Source organism: Amblyomma americanum, chromosome 6, assembly GCF_052857255.1.
Source record: "Amblyomma americanum isolate KBUSLIRL-KWMA chromosome 6, ASM5285725v1, whole genome shotgun sequence".
In the NCBI taxonomy this organism is placed as follows: domain Eukaryota; kingdom Metazoa; phylum Arthropoda; class Arachnida; order Ixodida; family Ixodidae; genus Amblyomma; species Amblyomma americanum.
This window is the reverse complement of record NC_135502.1, coordinates 66,320,880-66,343,977: the sequence shown is the minus strand read 5'-3', so window position 1 is coordinate 66,343,977 and position 23,098 is coordinate 66,320,880. Positions and strand designations below refer to the sequence as shown.

Here is a 23,098-nt window from a genome sequence, read left to right as displayed (position 1 = left end):
GTTCCTGATAATCACAAAGTGAACAATGGAAGGAAAACCTCAGGCCCTTGTTCACTTTGTGATTTTTAGGCTCCTTATTATTGAGAGGCGTGTAGTCCGCCGTAAGTAATATCCATATCAGTTTTTAGAATTTCGAAAACGCGGTTACACTTAGCGCAGTGGTCCAACAAATCTTGGTTACATCGCAGCCAAAATACATGCGCTTTCGAGATGCTTGCAGGCGAAGCAACCTCTCCAGTGCACGTAATTCGTCAAACTGGCCAACATTTGTTGGGCCGCAGCGCCGAGGGTAACCGCATTTTCGAAATTCTAAAAATTGATATGGATATTACTTACGGTGAGCTACACGCCTTTCAATAATTAAGGGGCTTAACAGTAATACTTAAAAAGTTAGCTTTTCAGTATTAGTTAACCAACCTGGTAGTTAGCACATCTTAGCTGTATTCTGATGTACTACAGCACTGACAATGCTATGCCGAAAAAAGCGCTCTTGTAACAAAAAAAGCCTATATTCAAGGAATATAAATCTCATAACTAGCGGTATGCATGTATGTGCGCTGGGCTGAGTATTAAAGCATTAATGTGGCGAAAGCCTTTTGTGGCTCATAGCAACGAAACCCGGCGTCGTTGTCGGCGTCCATGAAAAGTGGTCGACAAAACTCCAATGGCGTCATCAGCGATGAAAAAAAATTGCTGTCAAAGGTGCGGGGAATTGAACCCCAGACTTTCAGATAGCGAGGCGAGAAAGCAAACGCTTTGCTTCTTAGCGAATAAAGGTGAACCTAGTGTATGCGTTGCCTCACGACTTCATGCTAATGAGTTGGCGTGTCATTAGCAGGAAGAAAAAAAAATATAAATTAAAACCTAATGCTTTTGCCTTCAAATCACGTGGGTAGTCTTAAGTGCCCTCCTTAATTTTTAAACAATAAAGACAGCAGAGTTAGCAGAATCTGTTTTTTTTTTATATAATACCCTGCAAGAGGAGTTCCTCCAACAATGGTCCTGTCCGCTCATTTCCGTGCAGAACAACATAACCGTCTCGTTCTTATTTTTAGGCCGACCTGGCGCTGAATGTTTTGTGTCTCAGCGTCATATATAATTGTCGCTCCAATCTTTTCTTTGCGCAATGCCCGCCTCCCGATCATGTTGTGTTAATCCGTTCGTCCTCGTGCACTTTCGTTCACTCGCTTCTTTTGCCTATAGTGTGAACGCCCTGCACTCTAAACATGAAAAAAAAAATTTATGGGAGTAAGCGGGAGTAAGCTGCCCTCAAGAGGAGTACGCAAGGGGTCAGCTGATTCCCTGTTTACTCTTTTCTGTTTAGAGTGTTACTGCTTCAGTTTTACATATGTAAATAATTTCTCTTTTTTTACCAGCTTTTCCCGGGTCTGAACATGAAGTGGGTAGACATCTGTACCGAGATATGCTCGGGGGTTTACCGTTTTCTCCGTGAATGCAAGTGCCACCGTTAGCGCAGCAGTCGGCTGGAGTGGCCCAGGTATTCATGTAAGGTACGATGAACCGCATCGCCTCCAAAGGAATGTCTCCTTCCCGGACAGGAATACCTGCGCGGAAGTATTCTGTTATTGGTGATTTTTGAGTAAAGGAAATGGTTGTTACTGTCTCGCAGTGGACACCTCAACCGCACCGCAAGGAAAGGGAGGAAGGGAATATACAATAACAATCTGTGCAGAAACGAAGCCTGCGGGAGCTACTGTTTATAGCACTGCTCAGCCTTTGTCTCACAATTAAGTCATACCCATGGCTGAGTTTGATCCAGTACCTTGCCACGCCAGTACATGTGGAAAATTGGAAATAATAATAATTGGTTTTTGGGGTAAGGAAATGGTGCAGTATCTGTCTCATATATCGTTGGACACCTGAACCGCGCCGTAAGGGAAGGGATAAAGGAGGGAGTGAAAGAAAGGAAGAAAGAGGTGCTGTAGTGGAGGGCTCCGGGATAATTTCGACCACCTGGGAATCTTTAACGTGCACTGACATCGCACAGCACACGGGCACCTTAGCGTATCGCCTCCATCGAAACGCAGCCGCCGCGGTCGGGTTCGTACCCGGGAACTCTGGATCAGTAGCCGGTGGTGGTATTGGTGAAACGCATTTACTTTTCTATATGTACAGAGAGGTGCTCGTGGAGAGGCCCCTAGTGGGTCTCGCCCCTTACAATACAAGGCGGAGTCCCTCATTCCAGGACCCCGTTGGTCCTGACCGCTGCGCAGGTCCGCTGAACCAGGGCCTGTTGGGCCGATAATTCCTGGCAGCCGAGCACAGCCGCCTCCCAGTCCTCTCGGGTAGGGGAAGGGGTAATCGGGGGGAGAGAATGATTTTGCCTGCGTGCCCAAACCATGTGAAAAGTGCCGGCGACCTCCCCACAGAATGAGCAGCGGCTGTCAAAAGAAGAATCAATGTGCTTGAGAACCGCTGGGCACAGCAGGGTGTTTGTAAAGAGCTTAAGGAGAGTTCGTTCGCCAGCTTTACCCAGTCCCTTCATAGGAACCGGATAGCGCCGGTGTTCGGCACGATAGTGCTCAGTAATATCTTTAAGAGAAAGAAGATGGCTGTGATCTGGGTTAAGGTCCTCCCAAGGAACGCCTGGTGGCCGGTGAGTGAGTGCGCGGGCTGCCTCATGGGCAGCTTCGTTACCTGCATGGCATGCCTTGGTGGACGGGGACCCATATGATTGAGCGATGAGTTGGATCGCGGTCGCGAGTACTGTGGTGAATAATTTGGTGAGCAAGTGGAGTGATCCAACCGAACTCAAAGTTACGACAGGCTCCGCGAGAGTCTGTGAGGACGAGGTTCTCGAACCCATAAAACACCCACACAATGACAAGATAGTCCTAGCACTCGATCTGAAGGGTTCGTTTCACAACGTTAAACACTGCGTCATATTAAAGCATCTTAGCCAGACCAACTGCGGTCCTCGTGCATTCAACTACATCAAACATTTCTTAACAGACCACTTGGCCTATATACGCATAAAAGAGACCGAGTACGGCCCATTTGAGATGGGAACGCAGGGCACACCACAAGGCGCTGTGTTGTCCCCGCTTCTCTTTAGTGTTGCCATGATGCACCTCCCGGCCCAGCTGGCGGGTGTCGGCGGTGTTCAGCATGCACTGCACGCCGATGACATCACCATCTGGGCTACAATGGGAAACATAGGAGAGATGGAGGAATGCCTGCAAGCAGCGGCGAGCACAGTAGACCACTATGCTACGTACCGAAGCCTCCAGTGCTCCCCGTCCAAGTCTGAATTTGTGCATATTCGACATTCTCCGAAATGCAAAATCTCCGTTCAGCTTTCTCTCTCCTTTATCCTTCCCTTACGGCGCGGTTCAGGTGTCCAACAATATATGAGACAGATACTGCGCCATTTCATTTCCCCCAAAAAACCAATTATTATTATTATTATTATTATTATTATTATTATTATTATTATTATTATTATTATTATTATTATTATTATTATTATTATTATTATTATTATTATTATTATTATTATTATTATTATCTCGCCAGCGGCCTCATCCGTGAAACGCAGGAGCTGCGAATACTCGGTCTCTTCATTAATCAGCATCGCAAGGTAGACACAACCCTTGCCAAACTCCGCAAAGTCGGCGACCAGGTAGTCCGAATGGTTCGCCGCGTTTCCAACAAGCGAGGAGGGTTGCGAAGTAAGGATGCGGTGTGGCTCGCCCATGCCTTCGTAACTAGTCCAGTAAGTACGCGACTCCTTACCTCCGCTTACGGAAACATGACGAAGATTGCTTGGAGGTTGTCCGAAAAATTTTCAAGAAAGCCCTCGACCTCCCGATCTCCATTTACAACGCGGGACTGCTCGCTTTGGGGATGGCGAACACCTATCGGGAACTTCGCGAGGCGCATCTCGTTAACCAATACACGCGTCTCGCCCAGACCATGTCCTGTCGCCGCCTCTTGAACCGGTTACATATCAAACATGACCACCATACGATGGAACGGGTTCGAGTGCCCGAACTGTGGAGACGCGCCCTCTACGTTTGACCCCTTCTGACTAAGATGAACGAGGAGGACCATAATAATGGCCGGCGCCAGGCGCGGGCGGATGCCCTGCACTTCCACTATATATGGCTCAAAGAAGCACGTCTTCTACGTCGACATTGCAGGCCCCTATCACCACTCCAGGGGAGAATGGTACACGGCTGCAGTCATACACGAGGGAAAACAGGTGGACGGCCTCTCGTTCAGAGCGCCCAGCTCAACTCATGCGGAGGAGGTAGCGATCGCTCTCGCAGCCTCCCATCGCGACTCTAGTGAGTGAGTGAGTGAGTGAATAAACTTTATTGCTCTAATAAAGGAGTATTGCTGCTTGCCCGAAGATTGCCGATGTCTCCCAGGCTGAGCGTGGTTGGCGCCCCTAGTCCTAGGCGCCACTGTACCTGGCCATCCGGCATGCGTGGCTCACTAGGTCTCTTTGGACCCTGAGCTGGCTGCTGGTTAGCCGGTCCTCCCACTGCTCCGCATTTGGCTCTTTGTTACCTCGGAAAGCTACATTGTGTATGCATTCCCATGTGATATGATACAGCGTGGGGGTTGCCCCGCACCACGGACATGTATCCCTATACTGCTCCGGATACATCATATGTAGAATGTGAAGCTTGTGGAAGGCTCCTGTTTGGAGTCTTCTCCAACATGTCGCTTCATATTATGTTAGCGGAGGATGTGGCTGGGGATATTTGCGTATTCTGCCTTTGATGAGGTTGAGGATAGCTGCGTACGTGAGCTCTACCGTTATATCCGGGCCGTCCGAGGCGTTTGACGCACCAGCTCGGTTAGTAAGCTCGCGAGCTAGCTTGTCCGCCTTCAGATTGCCTTCGACTCCGGCGTGTCCCGGTACCCAGCAGATCCAATGTTGGATCTTTTCGTTGGTTCGCTGCGTTTTCAAGAGAATCCTTAGTGCTTTCTTGTTGATTCTTCCTACCATGTAGCGTCTGCACGCTTCTTGGGAATCTGTTATGATTGTGGGAGATTTGTTGGTGCGATAACCCTCGGCTGCCGCTAGAGCTACGGCGATCTCCTCTGCCTCAGTTATCGTCCCATCTCTCGTGGATGCGCCGCTGATGAGGCAACCCTCCTTTGTTGTGACAACCGAGACCGTTTTCTCGATGCTTTGGCTACGAGTCCACGGGTACAGAGTGGCGTCAGTGTAGACTACCTGATCTTGTGTGGCTATCTTCGCCTCTACATATTCATCTGTTGCCTGTCTTCTGGCTGCGTGTAGATTTGTATCCATATTCCTGGGTACAGGGCTAACCTGGCAGGTTCGACGTATTTCGTCTGGGATGTTTGCCGATCTATCCTCTATGTCCAGGATACCCTTATAGCTCAGCCTTCTCAGGAGGGCCCTCCCTGTTGCCGAGTTCCTTAGCCTTTGTATCTGTGACATGACTTGTGCCCTGCTTAACTCGTCGGACGTGTTGTGCAGCCCCAGTTCTGCCAGCTTGTCGTTTGACGTGTTTCTGGTTAAGCCCAAAGCTGTCTTGTAGGCTCCTTTGATTAGGACCTCTGCCTGATTTTCTTCACTTTTCAGCATGCTGTGATATGGAAGTGAGTAAGTTATTTTGCTGATGACTACGCCGAGCGCCCTAACCACTGATCCACCGCGGCGGGTTATCCCAGTGCATGTGGTGCATTGCTAAACCGCTGCGCCACTGCGCCGCTGCGATGGTAGCAGCATGAAGAGTCGCAGCGATTTATGAATGCGACACATTTGGCCGCGATGTCTAAATTCGAAGAGAATCAGAATTTGAATATATTGGGGGATTAAACAATGAACTCATAATTGCAATAGGATCAAAACTGGAATGGACTGCCGTGTGAAAGAAGCCTGATTTCCTCCGCATCAATCAAATTGACAATTTTTATTTTTTGAAGAAAGGAAATGGCGCAGTATCTGTCTCACATATCGGCGGACACCTGAACCGCGCCGTAAGGGAAGTATGGATAAAAGAGGGACTAAGAGAAGAGAGGAAGAAAGAGGTGCCGTAGTGGAGGGCTCCGGAATAATTTCGACCGCCTAGGGATCTTTAACGTGCACTGACATCGCCAGCACACGGGCGGCTTAGCGTTTCGCCGCCATCGAAACGCGGCCGCCGCGGTCGGGTTCGCTCCCGGGTACCGCGGATCAGTAGCCGAGCGCTCTAACCACTGAGCCACCGCGGCGGGTACATCCCAGCTGCCTCCAGCAAACTGCGGCCGCCGAGCAGCCGAACGCTATAGTAGCTGAGACAGCTGCGGGGACAAGCAGCGCAGCGCGACCAGCACGCGCAATCATGAATCGCGCAAATATCTGCCATTTTGAACAGGGGAACCGGCCTGCGTACGGTGGCATTCCCTTAACAGTAATACATATGTGATATATGTCATATCATATAATGAGAATACGTATAATGCTCTTCGAAAAAATCGCCAATTATGAAATACAGTAAAGCCTCTGGAGAATGAGAGAAGCCAAGTGACTGCTTGACTCCAAATAAATGGCGCTAAATGCGAGTATTGAGCGTGGTGTATGCGCCATATGCTACAAATTATCGCGCTGTGCTCGCGCTTGGACGAGAATTCATACTTGTTTCTGCAGAAAGTGCATGGTGTGCGTTAGCGACAAAACAAAGACTGCAATGTACACAATTTAGTTTATCTCACCTAATGTTTTTGAAAGAGCCGCCGTTATTTTGCTTGTGGTCTCATTGGAATCAGTTCTATGGGGCAAGGCAAGGGCTCCGAGAATCAACAGATGAACTGAAATAAACGAGACGATGCAAGCGATTAACTGCCGCGGCAATTAAAAATAACGCAATGCTGCAATGAAGCGGTAACACGACAGCGGCAGTTTTCAGATCTGGATGATAAGGAGGAAAAATGGGTGGCGGAGCCCTTCGCAGCGCTTAACAGACGCCTGGAAGCTCAAGCCACCTCGGGTTGTTAACAACGCGCCAGAGTGCACAACGCAAAGTTGTGTGCGCCGAGTGCCACGACAGCTACGCTAAAGAAAGTCGGCCTCAAGCGCAAGGCCTGCAGGCAATAGCAAATATCCGCGCCAAACGCAGAGAGCGGCCTGCGTCACGTTGACACTGACGCGCCGTCCCGCCGTTTCGTCATCCACGTTTAGACAAGGGATAAAATGCCTCCACGTGACCTTGCCACTCCTCCGCTAGCTTGTCCACGAGCCTCTTTCGCTGGCCTCTCCAACAGCAGTCTCCAGAGTTCTTTAAACCATATAGTTACGGCACTCTAAATCAATACTAAAACTAAGTACCCAATTTTAAAACTAACAAATGGTGGCGTCACCTATGGACTAAAAACTAAGTTATTAATAAATTTTATTTCATAAAGTTTACGTGCAAACACTGTTAAGCAATTCAGCAAGTGGCGTGACCATCGGTTAAATTTAAAATTTTGAACAATAAGAGTGTCAAATTTTGACGCACAAAGTCATAGAGTTTTGCAACTGAGACAAACGTGTTACAACCGTTACAACTGCTGCACCTCCATAAGTGGGAATCAGAGGGCGCTACGTGTAATTTCAATCATTGCTCTATTTGACGTCGTCGCTGTCGTTCTCTGTGTGCGTGGAGGTAGCGGAGGTAGTTCCTCCCTGGCAGGATGAAGTTGTACGATTGTGGCCACAATTTTTACGGCATTAAAACAGCGATATTCGTCGAGATTACCGGTGAAGATGTGCCGACTGTGACTGCCAACTCCAAAGGTAAAAATTCGGTTGCGTATCACTTCTCTTTATGACCCGCCAAAAGCACTGTGACCTAGTTCGTGAAAACTCACCTTGTTTGCGGCTGTACGTACGTGCTTTAACAAATGAGCTACGCCTTAATCTTTCCAAATATCGGTGCAAAGCGGCTCTTCGGCATTGCTGAGTGTACTGTAGCCGCAGAAGTTGCGTTTTGAGAGCGCATGATGCAACTCGCCCCTGTCCATTCATTCGTACTAGTTCCGTGACACGTGCACTGACCGAAGGTTTAGCTCTTCCAAGAAATGTTATTGGTTGCTGCTTGTTGTAAATGTACTCACATGAGTTCATTTAAGAACGAATTCGTCCACACTCTTTCCTGAATGATTTCCGTGGGCACTTGAAATCCTGCAACGCGGAAAATGGGCACTTCGTCGTTCCGCTAAATCAAGATCGTAGCGTATCCCGGCGGCTGTCACGCTAATCGCCAAGAAGAAGAAGATGCGCAGCATATAATGCTCGGTTTCTTTCTGCTATAATCAGAATTGATATCTTGTTTTCAGACAAGGTTGTGCCGTACCTGAGCCGTCCGAAGCTCCCAGTCCTAAAGCTCGAAGATGGTACAACTTTATTTAACGCTAATGCAATATGCAGGTAAACGCTTCTTAAAAGTGGCTAGTTCTGAACGTCGTTTAGTCATACTTTAGGTGTTTGTGTGCAGGTTTCTGTGGGAGAAATCGGGAAAAAATGCAGTTTTGATTGAAGACGAAGAGTGGTGCGAATGGGAGGCTGTCAAGCTACAGGTAACTGCAAGCTTATCATTTAAATATGTGCACTTAGAAACCAGCTACTAAGCGTAACTCCTTATGTTCATTTCCATATTTTTCCAGCCTACCATAGCAGCCACTCTTCTAGAGCACATACAACATGGAAAAGTTGACAACAGTTTAAAAACTGTACTGAAGGCACTTTTGAAGCATATTGATGGTTTCATATCACAACATTCCACATTAACTAAGAATTCACAGGTAAGGTTTGTTATATGACAACATATTCTGCAGTCATGTAGTAATGGTAATTTTTCAATGCATGCAGTAGATGGCTTTGTATATGCTTCTGAGCAGCGAATTCTTGCTCTCTGTATTGCACAGTGCTGATGTGGCACTATGTTAAGCAAGATTTGCTGTCTCATGTTTGATTCACACTTCCCTCTCTTCATGCAGGGTGTTGGCTTTGCTGATGTTATATTATGGTCTTCCATATTGCCACTTAAAACAGTTGACAGCCTGTTTTCAGGTAATTCTCATGAATTTGATGTTCAGAGTATAATTTTCAAAATGTTTTCTTGCATTACAGCTCTCTTGTTTATGGTGTTTTTAATATTGTGTTTACTTTTGTGCAGAACTGGTTGGCCCTTGCAAGTCATTGTGCAGGTGGTTTGACCAACTAGAAGCCAGTGCAAGCCTTCAAAAAGCAATTAAATTAGTACTTCCAAAAGAAGGCTGCAATGGTTTCAAGGTAATTTGAACCCGACACCTCTTGTATGAACATAGCATCTCACTTGGCCCCATATGTTAATAGCGATTGTTAATGATTAAAGGGGACTCCTTGAAAAGTGATTTCCTTTGCTGGTGAAAGGCTTTGCGTTAAGTTCATATGAATGAGATGTAGTTCATTGGTTACTGCTTTTATGCTGGTGGAAAGTCTGGGTGGTATTTGTTTTCTTTCTGTTTTGATATTTTCTTTTTCTCTTGGTTGGATATAGTTCTTGTTAATTGAAAAATATTGGGGCGTGGCATTTAACCTCTTCTTGCCTGTACTTTGTGTACCGCGTGGAAAAAGTTTAGTTGCACCTGGATATACTTACTTATTGGCCAGTGTGTTTAAAAAATTCAACGAATGCTTCAAAAGAGCAAAACTGTTCTTCACAAAATCCCAAAAGAATTTTTGAAACTTTTATTGTATTTCAGTTTGCACATAAAGAGATAACACCATGTTTATTCAAAGGAGCAGTTTGTGCTAGAGGAGGCGGACTGACAGCAAACATTTTGGTAGTACTTCATTCACATGAGCTCTGATGGCGCTATGATTTTCCATGGTTACGGAGGATGGTGTCTGCCCATGACGATTCCACGAATGAGATTTTGGCTTCAACTGTCATGAATTCACAAGCCAGCTAGAGATTTTGGCTTCAACTGTCATGAATTTACAAGCCAGCTAGAAAGGGTAATGTTAGAGATGTGTCTCTATCAATGATGATATGCTAGCACAGTTGCAGTAGTACTCATTTTGCGGAAAAGTTGCTTTATTGAACAGCTGTGGATGCCATGACTGTGTCCACAGTTGTGACGGTCATTCTTTATGGGTGTCTGCTGACAGTTTTATTTCTTTTTGGGTTGTCTTTGTTCTTAGATTCCCCAGCCAAAAGTGGTTAATGTTAGGTGGCATCTCCAGTCGATGATGATGTGCTAGCACAGCTGCAGCAATACTCGTTCTAGTGCAGTGTTGCTTTGAGCAGCTGTGGATACTGTGACTGCTTTGATGTCTGCAGCTGTGCCAGTCATTCTTCACGAGCGCTTCCTGATATTATTTTACTTTTGGTTTTCTTTGTCCAGGAATCTCTGTCAGCGTTTTCCTCAGGGTGTCTCCCATCTGTTCCACCTAAAACGCCCGATGCAATCTCCCAACGGTCAAGCGTCAGTTTGTCCGCAACATCAGTGGTCAGTACTCAGATGACTCTGGACGAATTTTTTTTTTTTGTACCTTTCGGCGCTGACTGTGGTTCCATGTTGCATATTTTGCAGGAAGAAAAGGAGCAAACGCTGAGCTCTGAAGAAATTGACAGGGCCTTTTGTGCATGGACTAATCCAAAAAACGAAGCTAAGGAACTGCCCAGTCGCACTGCACCTATGTATGTTGTCCATATCCTGGCTTGCAGATCTTGCAACAGCCAGCACTGCTCTGCATTGCTGCATATAATTTCCTCCATGCACCATTTCATTTTTCATTTTATTTCCACTGTTAACACCACATTGGTGCATGTATGTGGGCAGTAATGTGTCAGCAGAAAAGTGAATATCCTTGAGCATTTCAACCCAGAACTGTTCTCGTTTTGCTTTTTTCGCTGCTGCTTCTTGCTTGATTATGTTCCCTCTTGCAGCAACATTGGAAGTCTGTTTGTGTGTGTAAAGTTGTTGCATACCTTGTTGAATCATAGCATCATATTCATTGTCGAATTTGGTTCAGATTGAAGCGTGTTCATGTGACGCAGAGGCTAAGAACAAAAAAGGCTTGAAATTTCAGTTGAGGACAGTGCAGTGAATTATGTGCAGGGAAATTATGGGAGTCACATTAAAAGACGGGGAAGAGAGTAATGCAGGTTAGGGAACAAAGATGGGTCAATGACATTCTGGTGAAATCGGGGAACGGAAATGGGTAGGAAATGTGCAGGGAACCAAATAACTGATGGTCCAAAAGCGTGGATGTCTCAAAGGAAAGTGCAGCACGGGGCAGCAGAGTCAAATGTACGGACTGGATTAGGAAGTTTGCGCAGGTCACTTTTAATTGGAGATCATGGGATGTAACCTGGCTAACAGTCACAGGGACGATGATGATGGTGGTTTACTTTGCTTGCATACGTGGAACTTAGTGCTATTTTGTTCATTTCCGTGCTCCTTTGTTTCAGCCTTCCCAAAAAAGGTGAAAAGAATGTACTCATCACAAGTGCATTACCATATGTCAACAACGTACCTCATCTTGGTAACATCGTTGGGTCTGTGCTGAGTGCAGATGTGTTTGCCAGGTAAGAACGGGAAAAGACCCCAGAGTGATTTTTGTTGTCCTCATGCGCAAGTGTGTTAAACTTTATAGGACCAAGGCTTTTTTTTTTCTCTGTAATTTAGGTACTGTCGGCTACGAAATTGGAACACGCTGTATGTGTGTGGCACCGATGAATATGGCACAGCCACCGAAACCAAGGCTCTGGAGTTGGGCATCACACCTCGTGAAATCTGTGACCGGTTTAACAAGATTCATGGGGATATTTACCAGTGGTTCAACATCTCCTTTGATCACTTTGGGAGGACCACGACTGAGCAACAGACAAAGTAAGAGCATTGGACATTTGTTCACGCTACTTTATTGTTGGTCGTTGTTGCGCTGTCTGCAGCTCGCTTTAGTCAGTGAGTAGGGAGGTTTAAAGTAGGAGCTAATGCAAGTGTCAGAGGCTTAATACAATAAGATGTAATTTTAAGCAAACCATTGCTTGTAGTGAACTTGATGGTAACCTATGTGTGGGCACACAAATTCGTCATGAAAATTAGTCACGGGCTGCCTAAAAGAATCTAGTTTCTCTTCTGCGTGACTTGGCTGCTGCATCGACGTGCCACAATTATTTGTTTGTGCTGTTTCAGAATCTCGCAACAGATATTCCTAGAGCTTCACCAGAATGGGTATTTGTGTGAAGAAGTGGTTGAGCAGCTGTATTGCAGCCATTGTGATAGGTAAGCCTTTGGAACATCACTGTAATGCTAAAATAACTAGCCTGCAGTTGCACTGGCAGTGAACATTTCCCATTGCATTCTAACATCAAAAAATGTTCACGTGTATTGTATACGAAGCTCAGTGCTTGGTATATATATATATAATTACACAAAAGATTTCAAGTGTGTGTACAGCCTTCCGGACTTTTAATTATATTGCGAGAGTGTCGACTGTCAGGCACTGCTGCGCCGAAAGTTGAGGAGAAAGCATGCGAGGGCAAGGGCATGCCCACAATTCCTGCTGCTGGAGTGAGCGTAGTCTGCTAGGCTGTTCTGATGATTAGTGCTAACCATCCCCTGCCCATCACTGGCTTCGGAGTGTCGGCGACATCTGGAAAGAGCACACATTTGCAATAAACAGCTTGGCATGCTCAAGAAACCATTAGCAATCATTACTTATAAAAAACTCATTGTAGAGGACCATTGATATCAGCGCATTAATTTAGGTAAAACAAACTCTTTCGAGATGCTACCCGCAAACGCAGCTGGGGCCTATTATCGAGCTTGGAACGTTACGCATTTGTGCCAGTCCAGAGCCACAAGCACACAGCGGATAAAACAGGAAACAAGCACTATCAGAACTTGGCTTGCTTCACGGGGGTTGTTTTGCACGAAGCAGAACAGCCAAGGAGACGATGCTCACTCCAGCAGCATGATCGTGCTCTCGCTCAGCGCCGCTGCACCGTGTAGTTGGCGCTCGCGTTTAAAATTAAATGTAATCTTTCACTGTCATACCCAGGTGATTCAGTGTTATTGCGCATGAGGTCTTAAAACGTTAATTCACAGTCAGGTCTTGATAAGGTATCGTAATTTTGTGTGCTATAGTGTCCTTTGTAATTGCCCTAATTCTTGGACATGTTTGCCAACATCTCCATCATTTCATTTTCTGTGCATTTAAAAACTCGTGAGGCTTCAATGCTGTCAGAGATATTTTGCTTGAGAAATTCTTGAGGTAGGTAGAACCTTAAACTCTGTGTGGTTTGGGGGGGGGGCCTTTCTGAATTGTCACTTGTGCTGTGCTCTGCAGTATGACTACACACGAGGCATTGTGGCTTGATACAAAGCCATGCTGTTGTGTGCTTCTCAATTGGACGTTTTAGCTTATTTGTATTTTTGGAGGTCCACTGTTGCTACACAGTACAGGCAGGACATACATTTACAATGGTTCCTATTGTGGTCACTTGCTTTCAGGTTTCTTGCAGACAGGTTTGTCGAAGGCACCTGTCCATTTTGTGGGTATGAAGATGCACGAGGGGACCAGTGCGACCTCTGTTCAAAGCTGATTAACCCAACAGAACTCAAGGAGGCACGCTGCAAGCTGTGCAAAGAACATCCTGTACTTAAGACCTCGGGCCACCTTTTCATCGATCTTCCCAAGGTACAGAGATGGAGTAAATGACAATCATGAGTGTTTCAGTCATGGTGCCACAATGAGCAACAATTCCTAAAGTGAAAACCAATTTGAGTTGAGCACTTCTCTTGAAGGCCAAGATCACAAATTCTGCACCTCAATTTCTTACATGATTGTTCAGCAGACAAGGGTAGAAAATTGAGGGACTCTTGTGGACTCGTATTGTGGTACATTACATCTCTTGCATTCAACTTGAGGTTGGCAGTGTGAGCTTTCTAGCTTTTGGCCTTTTTTTCTCGGGATACAAAAATGACTGAACAGGCAGAGTTCCTTAAAATGTTACTGCTTGCATATCAGTGATTTCTGCGGGTCAAATCCACGTACCAACATTCTATTCTCTCACTGAGGCCACTTTCGTGGTTTGTTTTTTACTCTTAGGGTTTAAGTCCCTTCTTGACACCCTTAATCTGTCTGGGCTTCAGTTGATAATAGCATTTCGGAGAGAAGCTTCAGGTAAGAGTGCGTGGACATGAGCATTTTTTTTTTAATTTCTAGTTTTGATTAGGGATTGCGTTTCAACTGTTTTGGATTAGTCACCATTTTGGCTTTTTTTTTTAAGCAATACCAGTGTAGCAGTCCAAGCATTGTCAGCAGTCAGGGATGAAGGCTGCAGCAAACTGCCTTTTTAATTTTTTCTCCTTTGTTGTGTACAGTTAGAGCCTGCCTTTGTGGAATGGTTCAAGAAAAAGACTTCAGGGGATCAGTGGACCCAGACTGCCAAGGTGATCACAAGCTCATGGCTCAGAGATGGCTTGAAGCCTCGATGCATCACCAGAGATCTCAAGTGGGGTACTCCAGTCCCATTGCAAAACTACAAGGACAAGGTAGGCTTTGTCAAGGCCTTTCTTTGTGCATGTTTTAATCTGTGATTGCGAGGTGGAAGTGCAAAGTGCCAGTTGTCTTAACTAGCATTGTGGCTGCTCACTAATGGCTTGTGACAGTTGAATCGCAAAAGACAGGGAAAAAAGGTAGTTGTTTTTGGCTTTTCTGTGTACAGTTGTGCCTCATTAATATGGACACTGATGTCCCAGACAAAAAGATAGCCGACAGCAGAAGCAGCGCAACTCGCTGCTGTAGAGGTCGTAAATGAGCGTAAGGGCTTCGCTTCTCTTCTGGCGCTCAACTGTACGAAGGGAGCATGCCTGGTAGCAGTAGTTCCTGCTGTATACACGTCCCATTGCACTGATACTCCGACTCGGAGTGGCGCAGTGGATGCCCCTTTGATAGTTTCACAATCAGCTTGAAAGCGGTGCTTGCTGCTTGTTCGATTGATGTCAGGTGTGATCAGCTATCTAGGTGCAGGAGGAAGAACTGTGAGTCCTCCCTTCAAAACCAGTGGTCAGACTCAGCTTTAAAAGTGACCAGAAAAGGATTAAAAAGATATCTAAGTCCTGTCGCCGCAGCCATGTGAAGTGAGCCCGTACTGAGGACAGCAAGGACCGTGAGGGTGAAGCTTGCGCAGCAGGAGAGTCCTAGTTTTGTGATCTAATGATCCGTGTTTTGAACTAGTTTATTAGAACTAAGTTTCATGTGATTTTAGTGAGAATTTTGGCATCTAACTTACAAATAAACCTTTGAGCTTTGAAGTTTTGCACAGATGTTCATTGAAGTGCATAGAGTGCAAATCTTGTTTATATAACCAATCGTCCATATTTTTCTTACAGTTTCACAGCAAAAGACTTGCACACAAAAGAAAATAACTCACTACTTTTCTTTTTCTTTATGCCAAAAAAGACAGAGATAAAATTATTTTACCTAGATTTGAACATTCTGTGGTTTATATTGAACCACTCAGGCTATTTTTAAATGCTCAGTCATAATAATCACTGAGAAAAATTGTATGCTCCGGAAAGATATTCATTATAGATTTCATAGAGCATATAAATTCAACCACTGTAGCTATAAAAAAAAAAAACTGATTACATACACCGTAAGTGGAGCTTAATTTTGTACCAGCTGTGCAAATTACAGCCCCCTAACTTCATTATTAGAAAAAAAGTTATCTCGAGGAGCGTCTCCCCTTAACGAGGCATGACTGTGTAGGCAGTTGATGGCAAAGATTTAACGAAGGCTTCGACATGCATGTTTGTGTCTTCTTACTTTTGTTCTTTTTCATCTCTGGTTGCTGCCTTCACTTTGTTTCGCCCTGGGCCAACTTATTCTTCTAATTTGTGCTTGATGTCTGGACAGCTTCAACCTCAGATTTGTAACAGTCCCTTCATAAGTAAATACCTATGTCTCTCTCATCTCACAGGTGTTCTACGTGTGGTTTGATGCCCCAATTGGCTACCTCTCCATTACGGCCAACTATACGAAGGACTGGGAGCTTTGGTGGAAGCAGCCCGACCAAGTGAAACTCTACCAGTTTATGGCCAAGGATAATGTGCCATTCCATGGCATTGTGTTTCCAATGACACAGCTGGGCACACACCAGAGCTACACATCTGTCGACCACCTTGTAGCCGTTGGTGAGAGCAAAGGTTCCTGATTATCTTTAGGTTACCTACAGAAGTGTGGCGTTTTTTTCTTTTGAGAGATGATTGTGATTTGTGACAGTGTAAGCTGTAGAAGAATGTGAGGAGGATTATAAATTTTGGGTTTGTGGCTGCCAGTTCCGCTGACAACTTTGATGCTTGTCTTATTTATGTTATGGCTAGCCATTGTGTTCTGCACCAAGAAAAACAAATTTGGTTTTTGTATGTAGAGTTTAAATCAGCTGTTTGTGTGAAAGATTGCTTGCTTGTCGTCTTCTGTTTGCTTGTGCCACCGTAGCAGCTCTGTGTCCCTCTTCGAATGCAAATTATTTTAATAGTGGTTTAATAACAGCATCTCAGGCATTATGTTTCTATTTTTTCTTTCATTTTCTCAGAGTACCTCAACTATGAAGATGCAAAGTTCTCCAAAAGTAGAGGTGTAGGTGTCTTTGGGAATGATGCTCAGGACACCGGCATCCCAGCTGATGTCTGGAGGTTCTACTTGATGTACCAACGTCCAGAAAATCAGGTGCTGTATTTGTTCTGGTGCGGTAAAGTTCACAGCTTTGTGGCAATGTTGGAGCACTGTTTTATTGACAGCATAACTTAGCAGGTAACAGAAAGGATCAGCATAACAGCACTGTATACTTTGCCTATAGACCAATATGATACAATGCCTTAGTATGTAGTTATACAGTTAAACATTAACCCAACCCTCGTTAATTCGGATTACCCGTGTAAGTCTAGGGCATCAGGAGCTTGTTACGCCCCGGGGCTGGCATCAGCTAACTCTTACGGGTTCCCAAAATGGCGCCATGTTGAGGTATGACCTGCTCGATCAGGTGCTGTATTTGTTCTGGTGCGGTAAAGTTCACAGCTTTGTGGCAATGTTGGAGCACTGTTTTATTGACAGCATAACTTAGCAGGTAACAGAAAGGACCAGCATAACAGCACTGTATACTTTGCCTATAGACCAATATGATACAATGCCTTAGTATGTAGTTATACAGTTAAACATTAACCCAACCCTCGTTAATTCGGATTACCCGTGTAAGTCTAGGGCATCAGGAGCTTGTTACGCCCCGGGGCTGGCATCAGCTAACTCTTACGGGTTCCCAAAATGGCGCCATGTTGAGGTATGACCTGCTCGACAAGCAATCGTCCAACTGCGCAATACATTGTTTATTATGCTCCTCTGACGTGCGTGCAACGGCAGGCATGTTGGTGATTGGCAGGCCCCCTTTCAATAGACCAGAGAGGGTCCGGCTGCGTAGTTTCATATTCATAACTTTGCCACTAGCCTGTGGTGGCTATCAACCATGCATATGAGCAAACCAGCTGAACCTATAGCTGCATGCTGTTTAAAACAATGGTTGCCTTATCATTTTTTTCTTTTTTCAAAGGCGTCTTGCCACTATGGCAACAATGCGCACTTCCCTCGCATTTGTCCAAGTGGTATTTCCGCTCTTCCATTGTGCCGGAACTTCGTGTTCATCACATTCGGTTCGTACAGTGAAGCTCCGTGTGTGACACCACATGTGAAGAAGTGCCAGTGTGACAGACCAGTAGAAGCCATGGAAGAAACCCTTACCATTATGTAGTAGCTCTGTTTGTGACATTCCTGGTAGAGTGCACGAAGTAATTCATTTGGAACTGCGAAAAATAATTGTTGCACATTTGTCTTAGAAGGAGATAACAATTGCCCTGGTTTTCGACAAATAAATTTTACATTCAGATGAATAGTTTCTGACAACTTTTGGGGGCCATTCAATAATTTGACAATCAGATAATTCGGACAGTTTTTCCACTCCCTGAAGTCCGAATTAAGGAGGTGTGACTGTATTTGAATACTATCTTCATTTTTTTAAAGGGACAAACACTGACCAAATTGTGTCATTAGATATGGTGGAAATAAAAATATCTCTTTTCATAGTATAAGAAGTTGAGCACTGTAGTGTTGAAGAAGTGAGAATTTATAACTTTAGTTTGGCATTGGAAATTGCACAAAACAAGCTGAAGAGACATCGTGCGATCAAATTTTGTCATTCTAATTGTTGTATCCTACCATATGGCCACATCTTGGTAAAATACTACTTTGTGTGTTGTCATGTTTTTTCTTTCAGAATTGTTTGTCATATTTTATTATAGTTTATCCCTTCTCTAGTGCGGCCCTTCATTGACAAGCAGTATACCCTTGTTGATGGATGGCATCACAATATTTTGTGCTTTGTTGTTGAAATGGTAACCATGTTCATATACAACTGCCATCAGCAACGTATACGTCATTGTGGCGCAGACGCTTTCGCCGTGGAAACTCGGATAAGTGCTACAATATACTACTAAAGCTGTTTAATTACTGTCTGGTGTCAGGGACTATATTAGTTTTTAGTTCATTTTTGCTGGTGTACAGTGGTTATCACGTTCTCTGATCATGGTTTCCAGCATCGAAATATATATAAAAATGGATGCATCCATTAAAAATCTTTCTGTAGCATCGTTTTCCAATGCATCGATGAAAAAAAAAGCTCCGTCCTTGAAATTCAGTTGTCATTCTCTTTAATGCTGCGAGACAAGGCAGCGCTTGACTGAAGATCCTTGTCTGTCTAAACACCTTGGCACATTGTGCATGCTATCATAACGAAAGACGAGAGAGGATGATTATAATGATAATAAGTACAAATGAAAGGTATTAACGTTTGCGCATGGCATCACCTCACAGTACCATCTAAATGCTGTTGCCAAACCAGTCTGCACTCTCCAAATTCATCGGTTCATTACCAACACCCACTGTGCAGTTTTTGTGCTGAAGGGTCAAGTTTTCTCAGAATTAAAAAAAGAAAGCCTTGAAGTTCAGTCTCCTGGCATGTTTTTTATCAGGCCATGCATGGTTTTTGTTTTTTGCAGGATACAAGTTTTTGTTGGAGCGACTTACAGCTAAAGAACAACTCTGAGCTGTTGAACAACCTTGGGAACTTTGTGAACAGAGCACTCACCTTTCTGTTCAATAATTTTGGTGGTGTGATACCCGAGACGAACATTATTGAGGAGGACAAGGTGGTCATAGCTAAGATCTCAGCACAACTGGAGCACTACATCAGCCTCATGGACAAAGTCAGGTGAGTGTACACTGGCTTTTTCTTTGCTTCCCATTGTTATACTGAGCAGTGATACACAGTGGCCACTTTTAGAAATATAGAAAGGGAGATGCAATCTCCTGTTTGCCAGAACCAGGCAGTGCAGCAGAACCCATTCCACTATGTTCACCCATGTTCTACCAAAAGCAGCCGTTGCATATCGCCACAAGTACGGTTTGAGACTATCGGCCAAGCTCTCCCGTGTTCCCTTTCATAAAGCTGATGGCAGTATACATCACTTGATGCTGGTTTAACTGAACTTGTTGAGTCAGGCTTTACAAGGATGGCAGTTCAACATATGGGTAGGGGACAGAAAGCATAGGCGCCAGCCATGTGTGCATCTGTCTTCTTTGTCCCCGTCTCTAAGTTGAGCTGAGTTTCTTGTAAATTATTATTAGGTGGCATGCTTTCATGCTGCTTAAAGCATATGAAAACACTCCAGTGAATGCAGAATTTTTTTTTTCTTTTCGTTTGACTCTAGTACAGTAGAACGCTGCTGTGACAATCCGGGTACTGCATTCCCCTGGCTGTTTTCATGAGCCAGTATTGCTGTAGCTCCCATAGAAACCTGTGCAATAAAAAAAACTGCTGTTGCAGTGCTGTAGTGCATCGTTCCTGCGTGGTACTTTGCAGAGGTTGCCTCGCAATAGTGCTTTGCCCCGGGACTGTATTTTGAGAGCCTATATTTAGTGTGTGCGGGACAGCGACAGCAGATCAGCCAAAGCAGAATTCAGCACTTGATCAACGCTCGACAGCCACTGCGTTTGGTGGCTCCCAGCACGCCGCACCTACTGGTGGCGTGAATTTTTGTTGCGGCTGTTGGTGCATTTTCATTGCCGCAGCGACGTGAGCGCAAAACTGAAGGCAGCACGGACAGCGCTGCCCAAACGCCAGTGCTGTACAGCATGCGGTTACACAGAGCCGCTTCAGAGCCTTTGTCTCCGCTATCTGCTTTTTTCTTGTCTCTTGGAACTTAAAAGACGCGATTTCTAGGCTCTAGTATATATTAAAGTGGCCACTGTGGAAACGGTACAGGAGCACACTCGTGCTGCAACTTAGTGTGCTCTGCGCTTGCTCCCTCCTCGGTGCTGCCTTCCTTCCACCGATAGCTGCTCAGACAGACAGAAGGCCATTGCAGGGCTTTTTGGACATTCAGTTAATGCAGAATTATCACGAAAGCAACAAAGCCTTGCAGATTTCAGAGAAGTATGTTGTGCTTACAATAACTATATTTCTCTGCATCACACGTGCTACTCAGCTACTATTGCTGCAGGGCTGTAGTGTGAGAGGATACTTGACAATTGCACGGACAAAGACATTTCTTCCAAGTTTTTTGCATTAACCTAGAATTATCGCCGCAGCCAAATGTTTGTATACACCAAGTTTTGCTAGAGTATTCATACGGTATTTAATTCAGTTATGCTGAAGCTTCACTGCATCGTACAGAGCGAACTGCAGCTGTAAGGATCACACAGTTTTCTCTCTTCGGTGTCAACCTTTCTCTCTCTTTCTCTCTCTTTCTAGGCTTCGAGATTCAATCCGGTGCATCTTAACTGTCAGCCGAATAGGCAACCAGTACATCCAGTTCCACAAGCCTTGGGAGCTTGTGAAGGGCTCACCAGAACAAAAGTAAGTGCTCCTTCTTGTCATCATGCAATGCCATTTCGCAAGCTGACATCTTGAACTGGGGTACTGTACTAAGAGCCACGGCCAACAGAAATAGTAGATTAGATGTCACATATATACAGTGATCAAAAAACATGCTGAGAGGCCATCCAAAATCAGAGTAACGCTACAATCACAATCTCTCGCCTAGAAACCGCTCCTCACAATGCTAACGCATTCTTTTGCTTTTTTCTCTATAACATACGCCTCAAACAACTCTCAGCTACAACAATCCCTATGCTGGTATAAAATCTTAGTTTTATCTGAATGGAAGGTGCACCTTCTTTCTTTTTTCCACAGTTCCTGCAGTGTTTAGCAACTTGCGAATACTTTTCTGAAGACTGATTCTTGAATTGTTCCTTTGAACGAATAATTACACGGCGCCCTGTTTGTCGGACAACCACAAGAAAAAGGGAATTAGTAAACCACAGTGCCCACGTAGGGTACATACCGTGACTTGTCATTTACTTGTCAAGCAAAGGAGCTAAGGCGAGGCATCTGTTCAGTCTTTCTCTGCACACAAAGGAGCCTTTTTTTTAATTGGCAGAAAACACGATGCCAACCCCATAATGTTGTGCATCGTTCTTCCTCCAGTTCAAGATGCATATGCACCAACCAGTCCAGCTTGCCGCTCTACTGAAAATTGTTTCTGCCCAAATAATGAAAAGAAGCCTGTACATCTCAACATTGTGCTCTGGCAACTGACAACTGGTGGTTTGGTTTTTACTGCACAAGAACCAAGTTTTTCTAAGGCAGTGTGTGGCATATGTTGGCTCCGCTGGAAATGATCTTCCACTTATGAGCCCTGCAGGGGCCGAGGCTTGCAGAGTAGCTATAATTCTTCACAACTTTGTTTGGTTCGCTCACTTTCTCAACACTTGAGAGGGTAGTATGAGCACTTGCCTGGGCACTCATCATTTGAATTAGTGATTGGCTTGCTGCTTTAGTTCAGTGGGCACGCACTTTTTACCTTCACTGCGAGTGGCAGTAAGCAGGAGTTGAACATCTTCTGGCACACCATAAATTTTTAACCTTTTTTTTTGTCTTGCTGGCATTTCATGCATGAATTAATTGGCAGTGGTCAAAGTAAATTCCAGTGACTGACGTTCGTGTCGTGTGTACTGCAGGCAGCGGTCGGCAAGCATCATGGCGCTATGCGCCAACATTGCCTGCCTGCTGGCTGGCATGCTGCACCCATTTATGCCCGAGACTAGCGAAACCCTGAGACAGCAGCTGAATGTGCCCATGTTCCAGCTGGGATCTCACTTCGCACCATTCTTGAAGGCAGGCCACAAGATGAACAAGGTAAGAGAGGAAAACAAAGTTTCATTTGGTGTGGTGCGATGGGTTTTGTTTTCTGGAACTGTTAGTTTGCCTAGTTTTCATTTTTTTTTTCCTTTAGCCTCTTCCTCTCTTCAAGAAGATTGAGCAGGAGACGATAGACACGCTGAAGAAGCGGTTTGAGGGCAAGACACCATCACCTGCAAAGGTACGGCTGTCCTTTGCTTTGAAAACAAAAATATGGAAAGCTTTGGGGAGTAACACCAAAGCCAGTAGTTTGATTTTGTTTGGTTTTATGTGCTAGTTGCCCTATGCTTGTGCTGATAGATCAACAGCTTGTCTTGGAAAGTGCCAGTTTATTTCCTTTTCTTTTTCACCTGTTCTTTGATAAGTATATCCTGCTTCACAGTTCTTGCTCTTAATTACAGTAAAATCTCGATGATACGATTCTTGTTCATACAAATTTTTGGGATGGTATGAATTTGTAAAATGCCGTGGCCAGAGTGCACTATGTGCAGTGGCCAAAAATTCGGACTTTACGAACAACTCACCGCCCCACTGCGGATGATACGAATGCACGAGCTGCGACCGCACCCTTCATGCACTAAGTACTTGCTGCCCATGCATCGCAGACACCGGGATCACCAGTCACGCAGTGTGCACCGTGAACAGTGAGCGGTGACGTGCGGCCGTAGGTAAACCTTGTCAGCCGGAAACAGATCTGCGTAAATTTCGCATAGGAATTTTGTTAGTTTTGGATGATACGGATCCCTTTCATAACCCTGTGAGATCCGTATGATCGAGATTCTACTGTATCCTGTCTGTTAGGTTAAAAAAAAATGCTTGCAGGC

The 23,098-nt window shown here is 45.0% G+C and overlaps 3 protein-coding genes across 6 annotated transcripts in view; 1 reads left to right on the top strand and 2 right to left on the bottom strand.

Moving 5' to 3' along the window:
- Positions 1-8,296, bottom strand: part of LOC144093629 (nephronectin-like) — a 30,826-nt gene extending 22,530 nt beyond the window's left edge. Inside the window, exons 1-3 of one of the 4 annotated variants that reach the window (XM_077627203.1) lie at positions 7,837-8,296; positions 6,700-6,795; positions 1,440-1,565 (exon numbers count right to left, since the gene is read on the bottom strand). In XM_077627203.1, coding sequence (XP_077483329.1) covers positions 1,440-1,565; positions 6,700-6,795; positions 7,837-8,092 — 478 coding nt within the window. In that variant the 5' untranslated portion in view covers positions 8,093-8,296. Of the gene's footprint in view, positions 1-1,439; positions 1,566-6,699; positions 6,796-7,192; positions 7,470-7,836 lie in introns of those variants that run through there. The other 3 variants (XM_077627205.1, XM_077627206.1, XM_077627204.1) reach the window with 3 other exon arrangements.
- The window catches only part of MetRS (methionyl-tRNA synthetase 1), an 18,396-nt gene continuing 2,882 nt past the window's right edge, over positions 7,585-23,098 (top strand). Inside the window, exons 1-19 of the mRNA XM_077627200.1 lie at positions 7,585-7,762; positions 8,305-8,395; positions 8,463-8,544; positions 8,632-8,769; positions 8,965-9,037; positions 9,144-9,259; positions 10,357-10,461; positions 10,546-10,652; positions 11,427-11,543; positions 11,644-11,847; positions 12,154-12,243; positions 13,474-13,660; positions 14,347-14,517; positions 15,948-16,161; positions 16,563-16,696; positions 19,072-19,283; positions 20,826-20,930; positions 22,094-22,271; positions 22,369-22,455. Of these exons, the coding sequence (XP_077483326.1) occupies positions 7,660-7,762; positions 8,305-8,395; positions 8,463-8,544; positions 8,632-8,769; positions 8,965-9,037; positions 9,144-9,259; positions 10,357-10,461; positions 10,546-10,652; positions 11,427-11,543; positions 11,644-11,847; positions 12,154-12,243; positions 13,474-13,660; positions 14,347-14,517; positions 15,948-16,161; positions 16,563-16,696; positions 19,072-19,283; positions 20,826-20,930; positions 22,094-22,271; positions 22,369-22,455 (2,514 nt within the window). The 5' untranslated portion in view covers positions 7,585-7,659. The remainder of the gene's footprint in view (positions 7,763-8,304; positions 8,396-8,462; positions 8,545-8,631; positions 8,770-8,964; positions 9,038-9,143; positions 9,260-10,356; positions 10,462-10,545; positions 10,653-11,426; positions 11,544-11,643; positions 11,848-12,153; positions 12,244-13,473; positions 13,661-14,346; positions 14,518-15,947; positions 16,162-16,562; positions 16,697-19,071; positions 19,284-20,825; positions 20,931-22,093; positions 22,272-22,368; positions 22,456-23,098) is intronic.
- The window catches only part of LOC144093628 (uncharacterized), a 16,983-nt gene continuing 16,758 nt past the window's right edge, over positions 22,874-23,098 (bottom strand). Inside the window, exon 10 of the mRNA XM_077627202.1 lies at positions 22,874-22,968. Within this exon, the coding sequence (XP_077483328.1) occupies positions 22,889-22,968 (80 nt within the window). The 3' untranslated portion in view covers positions 22,874-22,888. The remainder of the gene's footprint in view (positions 22,969-23,098) is intronic.